General features: G+C 45.7%; 1 protein-coding gene across 1 annotated transcript in view; it reads left to right on the top strand.

Annotated features, from left to right (window-relative positions):
• Positions 1 to 12,555, top strand: part of LOC111238084 (myosin-10) — a 50,710-nt gene that overhangs the window by 4,805 nt on the left and 33,350 nt on the right. Inside the window, exon 3 of the mRNA XM_022767481.1 lies at positions 2,482 to 2,638. Within this exon, the coding sequence (XP_022623202.1) occupies positions 2,482 to 2,638 (157 nt within the window). The remainder of the gene's footprint in view (positions 1 to 2,481; positions 2,639 to 12,555) is intronic.

Raw genomic sequence — 12,555 nt, 5'->3', positions numbered from 1 at the left:
TAACAGTGGCGACATGCTCTTCAGACGGCATCGATCCAGTAGGATTTTTCACAACAATTCCTGGATGAGAAGCAGCAGCAGCATCACAGCAACAAGCATGCAGAAAGAATTCCCTCTTTCTTTTTGGGGGATTTTTGGGGGGATTAATACGGGACCTCTAACTTTGTCCTAAATAAAACTAATTCAAGCACTGATGTTATTTTAGAGATCATATTATGTTTCATAAGAAATGAAGAGAAATAAAACCTAAAAATTAGGCACCATTTTCAAGAAGAGACTACCTCTTAAGTGCTCTATGCATTTTTTACCAAATAAAACACGAAGCACCAAAATAACAATGCCCTCTTGAACACTTTATTTTTCACATTTTTAACAGTCCACATTGAACCTACAGTCCATGCACACGTATCTCTCTGCAGCCTCGCCAGCTGCTCCAGTGCTGCATGTCGCAGAACTGGAAAGAACAGAACAGACCCCCCCTATTTATAGCTGCTGCTCCAGCTTTCAGATAAGGGGGGAATTAATTTTTCATTAGCCTCGAAAAAGGAGAGTGGGGAGTTAGAATTTCAGCAGGCTCTCTCTCTCTCTCTCTCTCTCTCTCTCTCTCTCTCTCTCTCTCTCTCTCTCTCTCTCTCTCTCCCCCTCCCTCCCTTTCTCTGAGCTCTCCTCCCCTCAGGTTGGTTGGCAATTTACAGGAAGGCTGAGAACACGGTTCAGGGTTTGTTACACCTCTTGCCTCTCGACCGGATTGGACCTCGGGGAGCTCTGTCAGCTGGATCATTGCTCCACTCTTCATTTCTGTCCGCCTCGCTCTTCTTACCAACCCCTTTTTTTCCTCCCCCTTTCCCATTTTGTTTTTCTGTATCAGCAGTGCAGCGCATCACTTGCTGAGGACCCTAACTGAGCTGTTACGTAACAGCTACAGTATGCTGTCTGCTCTCTGGGGCCTCTTTTATGAATCTGTGGCTGCTGAGTCACTCGTGGCATGGTGCCCCACTCAGCCTTAAATGTAGGTTTAATTAAGAAGCAGATGTCTTGATGCTTTGATATCGTGAGTTAGTTTTTCTAAATATTACATCTTGAGTATTGGCTACACCGTACTATGATATGTAACAGAAGGGGGGGGGGGGCAACAGAATAAACAGCTCTTGAAACAATTAAAGCTCATTAAAACAGAGGCTCGGTCATTTATTAGTCTGTAGCGAACATGTGTTTTCTTTATTAACTTCTGGGGCCATGTTGGCAGTCGAGAGAGGAGCCTACTTCAACGTCATCACTAAACTTTTCACAGCTCATAGTTTTAAGTTTCTTTTTCTATACCTCTGTTTTGTTTCTTTGTAAAAAGAAAAAAAAACAAGTCACTGTAGAGTGTATGTAATGTACGGTCCCAGAAGGAGACGGGACAAACAAACATGTCTCTGACCTTGGAGCCAGCTGCCTCTGATTCCTGGGGCCTCCAGTCAGACAGGTCTGACTCCTGCATAACATCCATCGAGCGTGTGTCTGTATGTGATATGTGTTTATTTGTAGGCGGTTCAGTGTTCGTGTGATTGTTTTGCTTTGTGATTTCCTATTGGAGCATGAATATTATTATTCTCTTTCACTCTTCTCAAAGATGTAAGGTCCATATATTACATATGCTTATATATAAGTATAGTTAAGCTTTACGTTCAACAGGTATGTGCTGTATGAGGTAGATGGGGTAGGCATTTGTGTGGGCCTCTAGGCTTATCCTAACATGCCAGTGATGAAAGTCATACAACTGGTAAGCAGCTCTTTCCCTTTGTCGTCCACACAGGGGGAATGCAAAGCCCCTATAGCATCTGCAGAATAAGAGAGAACCACGGCCCCACCAGGGCCTCTCACTCATTCCTCGCTGCCTCGCTGCCTGGCATAGCCGAGAAACATTCATACCACACACACTCTCCGGGGAAACATCTTCGTGCTAATTACACAGCCTAATGCAGCACCGCAAGTCAGAGACGAGGCTAAATGTTTACAGTGCGAGCCACTGGCTGCAAACATGAGTCTGTATGATATTCATACACCGCTCACATCGTTTTGTTGTGCTGTTTCCAATTTAAAGTTTCTCACTAGGACTTTTGGGGCCTTTGTGTTTTTTCGCACAAGAGTCTGTTCAGTGTTTCATTTAGTCGCCATCTCCTCGGTTCTGTCTGGCTCCATCAGTCTGCCCTGTGTCTATCACCACTCCGATGATGTAAGCTCCTAAAAAATGGGTAATGATAAATCTTGCCGCACTGATGCAATGCAGGCCAGATGAACGAACATTGATGTTTTACTTTTTCTGTTTATATCCACTTTCAATTCTGGCTATTGAGAGTTTACTTCGCCCGTTGTTTTAAGCAGGATTTAATTTGTTTTTAAAATGGTGGTTCTGGTTTTGAGCTGCAGTCTCTTTTTGTCCATAACTGTATTTTAATTTCCCATGTTTGTCTGTTTTATATCTTTGTTTTTTTACAGACATACTCTGGCCTCTTCTGCGTGGTCATCAACCCTTACAAGAACCTGCCCATCTACTCAGAGAACATCATTGAGATGTACAGAGGGAAGAAGCGGCACGAGATGCCTCCGCACATCTATGCCATCTCTGAGTCAGCATACCGCTGCATGCTGCAAGGTATCACACACGCTATGAACTGACCTTTTTATCTTGCGTCCACTGGCCTTCACTGGCAGGTTAATGAAGGTTTGATGCATCAGGATTCACATCGGTGTGAATCATGGTGGTAATAGGTGCAGTTAATTGGGTAGCTCGGTTTAGCTCGCTTGCAGGCAGCGTGGGGTTTGGCCGCATAGTCCGGGAGATTAGTGTGTGAAGAAAGTGTAAAAGAAAGTGAGTGAAAGGTCACAAGGTCAGCGAGGATGTGACATCACTGATTATGTCCGAGAAGTCTGCTTTTCATGGAGGGGAGGGGTTAAATAAAAGATGAACTGTCTGGCAGGTTTTTTTCAGTGGTATCACCTGTGTCATGTGGCTCATTGGTAATTGTGTGGTAATAAGAGGCTGGTCACCGTCATCGTTCACACAGTAAAACACTGGGCAAAGGATTTGGGATTGAAGTGTTAAGTCGCGTTGCTCATACTAAGCGTGTTCTCAATATTATTGGCAAGTGGAATGCTACGCTTATGTAACACCCTGGCTCTTTATACCATTATTTCTCTGAACTCTGAGCTGATTTGTTTTCGAACCACTCAAGCTTTTTTTTTTTTTTTTTTGAAGCACACAAGTTCAAATCATTCTGATGTCATTATTTAAGAACGATGTTTTTCTATTTGAAAATCATAGTTATTCAGCAGCTTAGCGAGACTTTTCCTCACAGATTTAGTCTGTTTTATTGCTTTAGACCACATTTGATTTCTACAGTGTTTCTGCCTGTCGTGCCGGCGGAGACGCACCAGGTTGAACCAGCATCAGTTGTCAGGTTGTCATTAACTGGACCTGCTGCGCTGATCCTGTAGAGTTGTCATCATCCTTCAAACACACACACACACACACACACACACACACACACACACACACACACACACTCACACGGCTAAGCTCCTTGCCATGAGCTGCAGCTGTTGCATACTCAAACTGTGAGTTTTTTTAATTTTTTTTTTTACAGTTAATGGAGGGGCCGGGGCCGATCACAAATCATCCACCTATCAGAGGCAAGAAAGCCAGGAAGAGAAATAGAGCACGTTACGCTGTACAACAACGACTCGTATCCAAGCTCACACACTCGTCTGCACATTGCTGCGTGTGCCTTTTCGAAAAATTTGTTTCATGTGAGCATGTTTACAAAGTAAAGACCCACAAGACACAGGACTGTGACCCACTTTGGATTCTGACTAATTGTTTTTGAATCTCTGATGTAGAAGAACCGCTGTGATAAGCAGAACCTTTATCAGAGTCTATCAGTGTTTAGACAGCCTTTCTGCTCTGCTGTGTGCCATCACTGTCAAACTGCGGAACAACAGTATTAGTTTCTCCCTCCTGAAAATGTTGTTTCACATCAAAGGTATATATTTTTTCTAAATGGCATGTTTTTCTGCCAATGTTTCCCCTGTTATTTTTTCTTTTATTTGTCCCGACGCACGTCAGCTTTGATGTGACGTTGTCATCGGTCGTCTGGTCGTCGTCCGCGGCCGCAGCTGTGAAGCTCCAGGGTTTGAGTGTCTAACTGATGTTGCCGTAGGCTCCCTGTTATTACACGCCCTCAGGCCGTGCTCTGGTCTCTGGTTCTCTGCAGCCTGGCTCTCCACACAGCTGAGAGTAAGTCTGGAGCCCTGACCGTGGATCATCGATTCTCAGAGTTTGCCTCAGGAGCCCCGAAAGTGTCTCATGTAAATCCTATATTTGTATTATATGAGACTAATACTGCAACTTCTAAAGTCACCTCATTTATTTCCTCCTGTTTGTCTCTCTTCCTTTAGACTAAGCATATGTTTCACACTCTAAATATAGATTTACTCAGAACCACAAACACACACACACACACACACACACACACTCACACTCACACTCGTCCCCATCCTATTATCACTATGCAGGATGTTTGTCTAGATATGGGACGCCTCTCTTGTGCCACCATTCTTTTCTCTGACCCTCTTTTCTCTGTCGCCGGTGTTCATTCTTTTTTTTTTCGGACCGCTGTCCCTCACAAAGGGGGGGGGGGGGGGGGCAGCCGGTGGAATGAGGTCATCGCTCTCCCAGCCCTCCATACCGTTCTGTGCTAAATTCTCCAAGCTGAGTCATCGTCAGGTTGTCACAGTAGTCCTGGGCAGTCCGTTGCCCGTTGCCCGTTGCCCGTTACTCCCTCCTGTGCGCGGGGGGGGGGGTGCGTCACCATGGATACCTGTGTGTGTGTGTGCGTGTGACCGAAATAACCTTCCCCTGGGATGTGGAATAGAGGTGTGACTTGTTGAGTGACAGTATGGGTGGCAGCGATGAGGGACTGTTGTGTGTGTTGCTGAGCGGATCTCCTTCAGTTTGTTTGATATGGCTGCTGTCTTGTTCAGGGTGAGGAAGGCTGCGTCCGTCTTTTAACGCTCCCGAAGCCACTGCAAACTATTTAGGAACTCCTACTGTTTTGTAATTGCTTTCTTTCTTCTCTCGGTGACTAGAACAGCTGGGCCCTCTCATTTCCACCCTTTTCTCTGCTTTACTTACCAGTTTGTTCAGTCCTCTCCTCTCCTTTCTTTTTTCTTTCTTTCTTTCTTTCTTTCTTTCTTTCAACCAGAATGTTCTGGCTTGGAAGACGCTGAAGAGGAAAATTCCCCCACATCCTCGAAGGCATTTCGGTCGCCTTTCACTTAACATGAAAAATACAAACCGCAGCTCTGCTGGAAGCTTTGCGGTAGCTCAGTTTGCTTTGTTCCTTCCTTCTCCTGCTTTGATCAGGGAACACAGGAGGACAAGTGTGTGGAATGTCCACCTTCTCATCACTCCTCCACGTCGAGATACAGCCAGGGTTGCCATGGCTGGGCCTCTGTTTAACTGTCAACGTTGTGTCCCCATTTTCTCTTATTTCACTTCTCAACTAGTCAGAACACAAAGCTAAGTACCTGGCAGATTTCCAGATTCCCCTGTGTCTTTATGCGATTGTGTGTTTCACCGTTTTCATTCATTTTTTTTTTTTTTTTTCAGCTTGTAATTAATTGGTCGTCCGTTTTCTGGCTCATGCTGCTGTTTCTCAGGAAGACAGATTGGGCAGACTCGCACTGTACAGAAGTGTTACTGCAGCTCAAGAGACTCAAGAAGCGCAGTCCTCTCCAGGTGTGTGGTTGTTAGTAGCGGGAGAAGGATGAATGACATTCAGTCACACAGAAAACATGAATCGTTGTTTATTCCAGGAGTAAAGCTTAAAACGACCCTCGCACCAACCTGTTCACGTTGTTATTTGTGCTTCCTGCCAAGTTCACACATTAACATGCCGTCATGTGTCTGGATATCTTATCTTTAAATAGGAAAATCACATGTTGAAAAATGCACATAGTGCACTGTGATTGAATCGCAGAGAGGTAAAAATCCCACCTAACTCATTTTCATATTGACATCCGATCACAGTGTGGGCGGAATAAATGTGACGAGAACACTTATCAATAACACGTATAAATGCAAAGGTTCGTGGATTTAGATCTCAACAAAGATTGTGCAGAAGCAGCAGGAACAACCGAGGCTGTGTGCTCGAAAATCCAATTGAAATTGGTGAACTCACACAGGCAGAAGAAAAAAGGAAAAAGAAAAGTGGGTTTATGGCCAGAAAGAGAAGCCAGATTTGGCTATGATTGCTGCTGTGTGTGCAGGCTGGCTTTTTCCTCAGTACAGTGGCACCTTCAATTGGTCAATGCCGTGTTGTCATTGGTTGCTCAGTGCATATTTTTGGTTTATACTTTATAAACTTTACTAATAAGCTCATGGGGTACAAACAAGAAGACACTGTTGTAAGGCATGAAATACACTGGTATTAGCTGGCAGTGCCAACAAATAAAGTTTTGTTTTGGATCATACTGTCCTTAATGGGACTCAGTTAACCCTTTAGAAAAGCAACAAACAAAAAAGAAACAGTTAGATCTCTGCCAAAGCATAGACACATGTACCAACAGCAAAAGTAGAGTTTAATGTTCCGAAATTCCCTAATGTTGTTAAAAAAAAAAAAAAAACATGTCCGTAAATGTCAGAAACGGTACTGCAGAGAGACAGTTACATTCTGTATTCTGTTTCCAGCAGCAATCATGAGTCCCACCTTACATGAGCTGCAGATGCTTCTCGGTATGAAATGTCTGTCATCCAGCAGAGCGGAGAAGAGGATATAGGACGTGACGCAACGGTCAGAGAAGTGGAAAATGTCTTGGAACATGGAGTCGAGAGGGAGGGCCACGCAGGGAGAGACGGGGGGGGGGTCGAAGGCCCTTAATATTGAAGAGGATGTTGGGGGGAAAAGGGTTGAGCTGGGATAAAAGAGGGCGGGACACAAGACCCCTACAGACACGATAAACAGGATTGGTGGTGGAGATTTAAGAATAAAGAGGAGCGGGTAAAGAGGGAAGAAAGCGAAGAACACTGAAAAGCAGAGAAAGAGGGAGTCAGGCAAAAGCAAGAAGGGGCAGAAGAGACAGAGTTATGGGGGGGGGGGACAGAGCAGAGGGTACAGGGGAAAGGCAGAGGGGGCGGCCAGCATTGTGCCTCACAATGGGGGCTTTGTGCAGTCTGAAGGGGGCTGGGACCAGGGTGCTCTGTCGTTGTGTGTGTGTGTGTGTGTGTGGTTGTGTTGTTGTGTGTGTGGGGTGTGTTGTGTGTGTGTGGTGTGTGTGTGTTGTGTGTGTGTGTGTGTGTGTGTGTGTGTTGTGTGTGTTGGGCAGGGGAGGCCTAGAGCTACAGAGCTCTTCCCTGGGAAATGAGGCCTCTCTTGTTGGGGGCAATGAGAGCTGGAGAGAAAGCTGGGGTGGGTGGAGGACACACCCAGGGGTCTGAGTGACAAGACAGGTGTAGAATAGGCTAGAGCAGCTCACGACAACCCCACCCCCCACCCCCCAGACCCCCCACCCCCCGGTCTTCAAAAGGACTGTCTGTGCTCTGTACATGTTGAAGCGATGACTTTCAGACAGCAGCGTGCCTGCTTGCATGAATGTACCGCAAACACACTCATACACACAAATACACGCAGGCAGATGCGTCTTTAATGGCAGACAGCTGTAGAGTTCATACAGGATAACATCATATTTCTGTGCGGGGGTCGTACATCAGGTCTGATTTATAGTTACGCTTCTCCCCACGTGTACACACATAGACCTTTTTTCCCTACCTAGTCTGGACAGGGAGGTCATTGGGGAAGCTGCTGCGTGTCAGTCGTCATGCATATGGATGTGACTGTTTCATGCAAAGGAACCTGAATCTTGGCTTTTTTGAAATACCTTGTATCCTCAGTCGACACAGTTTGTTTTCTCGATATTCCAGGCTGATGAATTACAGACATTTGGCTTAAATCACAGAATAACTATGAATGTGGAGACTGAAATTCTTTTTTCACCATACATTATATAAGTGATGATTCTGAGTATCCAGCTTAGCCAGGCCCACAGGTGAGTCCACCTGTATATCAGCTAACCCACTCTCAGCTCCCGGGGCCACGCCAAGCCAGGTCCTGAGCCATGGTGTGGTAGGTGTGTGTCTGTGTGAGCGTTGGAGACGGTTGTGCAGCCGAGAGAGGTTTCTGAGAGAGGAGATGATTTAAGGTAGATCTGCTGTCATGTATTGCCCTCGTTCTTAGATAGTGTTGTCATGAGAGACGCATAGCGGCGATACCGGGAGCGTCAGCGCCGCAGATAGGGTTGCCTGACCGATGCCGTGACTGCCCTCTCGCTAACACCCGTAACCTTACAACCCGCCGTGACCAGGGAGCCAGCAGCTATCTTGACGGGCTGCTTGTTCCACTCTGTCACTCTGTTTAATGAGCTACTGATGACACGTGTGTAGTTATTCATCTATAAACTGAACGCATTCGCTAAAAATCTGGTGCTTATCCAAGACTCCAAATCATATCACCTTTTTTTCATTTCAGATGGCATTTAACTTTTAATCTGAAGATATTTTTAATAATAGTTTCACCTCTACTTGACACTGCTGCAGTGACCCATTAATAATAGGAACTTAGCACTCTTGTAACTTTTTTATCCCCTTCAGATTTAGTGTATTATTTGATATTCTTCCTGTGATTCCATCAGATTCAATCACACAGTGACTGAACCTCTGCTCCCCCTTGTGTGTCTGGATTCCTGCGGGGCTGCGGAGCTTAGCGCTGTGATATTGGAGGTGCCAGGATAAACACACACACATACACATACACACACACATACACACGAAAAAACGGCCGGGATTATGGTGGGCCTAGCCATCACAAAGAACCACTGTGGACCAAACAAGCCACCCGACGGCTGCCATCTGCAATCGATTACATTGCCAAATACTTTCTGCCATATCTCCCGCAACTGCTTTCTCTCCCCTTTCATTGGCCTAAAGGCAACACCCAGCAGCACAAGGCTAAATTTAAACGCTCTGTAGTCATGCTGTTGTGCAGCACTTGCGCTCTGTTAGCATCAACAAAAATGTGCATGTGTATATACACTATACCTATAGTGCAAACTGCAGCTTGAGACATCTTAGGTCATACTTAGGGGGATAACCACGGGCCAGAGAAGTGTGGAAAATCTATCAGGGACCTTTAAGCAGCACTAGTGATAATGTGTAATATGTTCCCATAGGACCCTCAACAGGTAATCCTTGTTGACAGTGACAGGAATGGATGATGGATGGACATGATGAGGTGTGACAGTAGCAGGCGATTTGGTAGTCGTCCATGAAGCAACAGGAGTTGTTTCCAGGCAGATGTGATAATAAGTAGAAAACCAGACTGGAGTCCTGCTGCTTTTTTCTACTTTCTCCTTTTTTATTTTTTCTTTAGGATTTTCATTGTATTTTTGTAAAACACCTTCGAGGAAAACTCGGAAACCAAAAGGAGGATATCATATATTTAGAAAGGGTAGATGACATTCATGCTCAAATCCTCCCCCATTGCTTACGAAGCGTACAGTGAGGTTTTATGCTGCATGTGTTGGCACTGATCCTGGATCATCTCCCACCCTGTGCAGCAGTGAGACGGTTGTCTTGTGGGTCTGCTGGTCCTTCATGTAGGTACAAAAGGCAACTCATCTCATTCTCCTTGGTGTTTTGACAAAATCCTGAGTTTCTCATTCAGAAACCTTGTCTGTAAACTTTCAGGAACTGTGATGAACTGAGGTGAACTTTACCCACGGAGGAGGGAGTAGTGTCGAGACGGCTGGAATAAAAAACGAAATGAATCGTGAAAAAATTCAGACTCACTCTGTAAAGAATGTTTTACATGGTTTAAAACGACAGAATTGCACCGATTTGGAGCAATTACTGCTAACGAGTTTATGACTGGAATATGATTAAAGTTCGTACAGACAGGCCGAGGAACAATGGTCTGACTAGAGAGTGTATCAGAGGCAGAGAATAGACGCCACACCCCTTCGCTGTTGTTGGAAATTAGAGCATGAGTGTGTTTGTGTGTTGGTGTGTTCTGCTGTTTTGTCACTGCGGGTGATGTCTGACATGGCCGCTGCGCTCACTGATTACATCTCAGTGTCTCTCTCCTCCGTGTAGCGCTCTGTGTGTTCGTCTCTGAGATGTATTGCTCTTCTCTTCCTCCACATCAAGCACAAGTTACAGGTGGAGCAACTATTCAAACTGCATTAAACTGTCCCGCTCCCACCCTCACCAGATGTTACAGTCCCGCTCACTGATTCCCGTGTGTTGTCTCTCTGCTGTGCTGCCGTATGGATGGCACATATCTTCAGGGCAGCAGATAATAGACTACACTTAATGCTGGAGAAGAGACATATTAGATTACAGAGTTCTGTAATTAGCCCAAGGATGTTTACCACACCGAGTCCAGCACATCTCCATGAGAAACATGTGGGACCTGGTTTTCTACAACTCACATTCCCTCTCTCTCTCTCTCTCTCTTTATTGCTCTTATCTCTCTATACCCCTCTTTTTCCCTCCCAGACTTTTCTCATTTTACCCCTGCATCAGAGGCATTTGAAAAATGTGCTTTGTGGGACTTGAAAAAGGAAAGACTCCAAAATCCTGTCTAAATGCTCTCTGTAGAGTGCAGCTCAGACAGTATAACACGAGCGTCACAAGCCAAGCACAAGCCCGCAGGGCATAGAGCTCAGAAAATGACTTTAACACGCAACAGATTCTACCTTCCTTAAGTGTGTGACACTATTCTTAAATCCACCGTTTGAACCTGTTAACGCCGTTGCTCTTACTTGCAATTTAATCACGAAATATTTTCCACGTGTAGCAGAGGAACTCGTATGTCGCACATCCGACCTCATGTGAACGTTGTTTTTTTTAACACGATTAGCTTCAGATGGAGGCCTGAGTGGCCTGTGAACATTTTGGAAAATAAACTCTTATTCACGAATAATTCTGGCGGAGGGCAAGATGAGAAGATTGATGCCGCTCTTATGTTATTTATGACACGTCAGAAGTCCTTCCTTTTTATAAGATGACATCCCTGAAGTCATTATATCGCAGCAGGCAAAAAAACAAAAAGGCCAAAAACTAATGTGGAAAAGGTCAGATTTGTTTGATCCACTCACAAAGCTGGTGCTTGTGGTCTGAAAGAGAGGAAGACAGAGGTGGAGAGAGACAGACAGGAGAGGTTAATGCTTCAAAGACTGGAAGTTCAAGGTGTAAATGATGAGAATAGCTTCCTCGCCACCTTTTTTCGTGCGCGTGCGCGCGTGTGTGTGTGTGTGTGTGTGTGTTGGATCTCTCTCCACTTTTTCGCACACTCACCCAGGTGGTCCCTCACACGCTGCTGTCATTTCCGAGAGGGGGCGGGGGGACGTTCGCTCACTCGCCCATGATGACAATCTATTTCTGTCCGTGATCTCAGCTGCCAACTGTCATCACTGTCCCGCAACTGAAATCAGAAGTCCCCGAAAAACACCCATAGGATTTCATCTCCAAGTATGTCAGCAGGTGACAGGGCATTATTTATAGCCTGGAAAGCTCCTATTTCTGTTTTCCTTCTTTCCATCGAGACTCCCAACGTGCCACTCCGATCTCTGCTATCTCCATTTTCCACTCTCCGTCCTCCTGTCTGGTCCTGTCCCACCACACCCTTCTCCCCTCGCCCGGCCAGCCACATCCCTGAGCTGCTCTAAAGTCTCCCCTCTCGTGGGAAGCATCCAGTTGTGCCAAAGGCGCAGGGGACCGTCCTGCGACTATCAGTGGGATTATTTTTAGGACAGTCTCCACCCGATTGTTCGTTCAGCGACAGTGTGAAAATGTTGCACTTCACCGATATGACATTTTTGTTTTTCCCGGCACAAAAGGGGGAGGGGGGGGGGGGTTCTGTATTGTTTATGGTTGATGATGAAACACACAAGCTAATAACTGTAAAAGCAGGTATAACCTCCACATTCTGACCCCGCCACGCCTGCCGCTCATTTTCCCCTTAACGTCAGCTCTGTTGCTCTGCCAGCCGCCTGAAAACAACGCCTGTTCCACACCCAAGAGGCCCCCGGTGCTGGCAGGGAGGGAAACCAGGGGCATCCGAATTCCAGGACACACACACACACACACACACACACACACAGAGTGATACACGTAAATGGCCAGTCAGCTCTGTGGGGCTGTCTGCCCTTCTGTTCGTAGGCTCATGAATGCCGAACTGGCAGCTGGTTCAACAGCATTACAGTGAATAACACAGTTGAGCTGTTTGGTCACTCAGTGGTTGCAAAAGGTCGTATGTACAGAAACGTGCATTGTAGTAACTGAAGAGAGCTCGATCTCTGAGCCAGAATATCCATGAATGATCTCATATCTATGAATAATATTATGAATGGTCTCAGTCATGAAGCCTTTAACTGCTGACGCTTAACTGTTTGGTATTAATTGCTACAGATCCTGTTCCTGACGCTCTCAACTAGAGCTGAGTGATTATTATCATA

This window comes from Seriola dumerili, unplaced genomic scaffold (genome assembly GCF_002260705.1).
Source record: "Seriola dumerili isolate Sdu_G_001 unplaced genomic scaffold, Sdu_1.0 BDQW01001191.1, whole genome shotgun sequence".
Classification (NCBI taxonomy): domain Eukaryota; kingdom Metazoa; phylum Chordata; class Actinopteri; order Carangiformes; family Carangidae; genus Seriola; species Seriola dumerili.
This window is presented reverse-complemented; position numbering and strand designations above follow the sequence as displayed.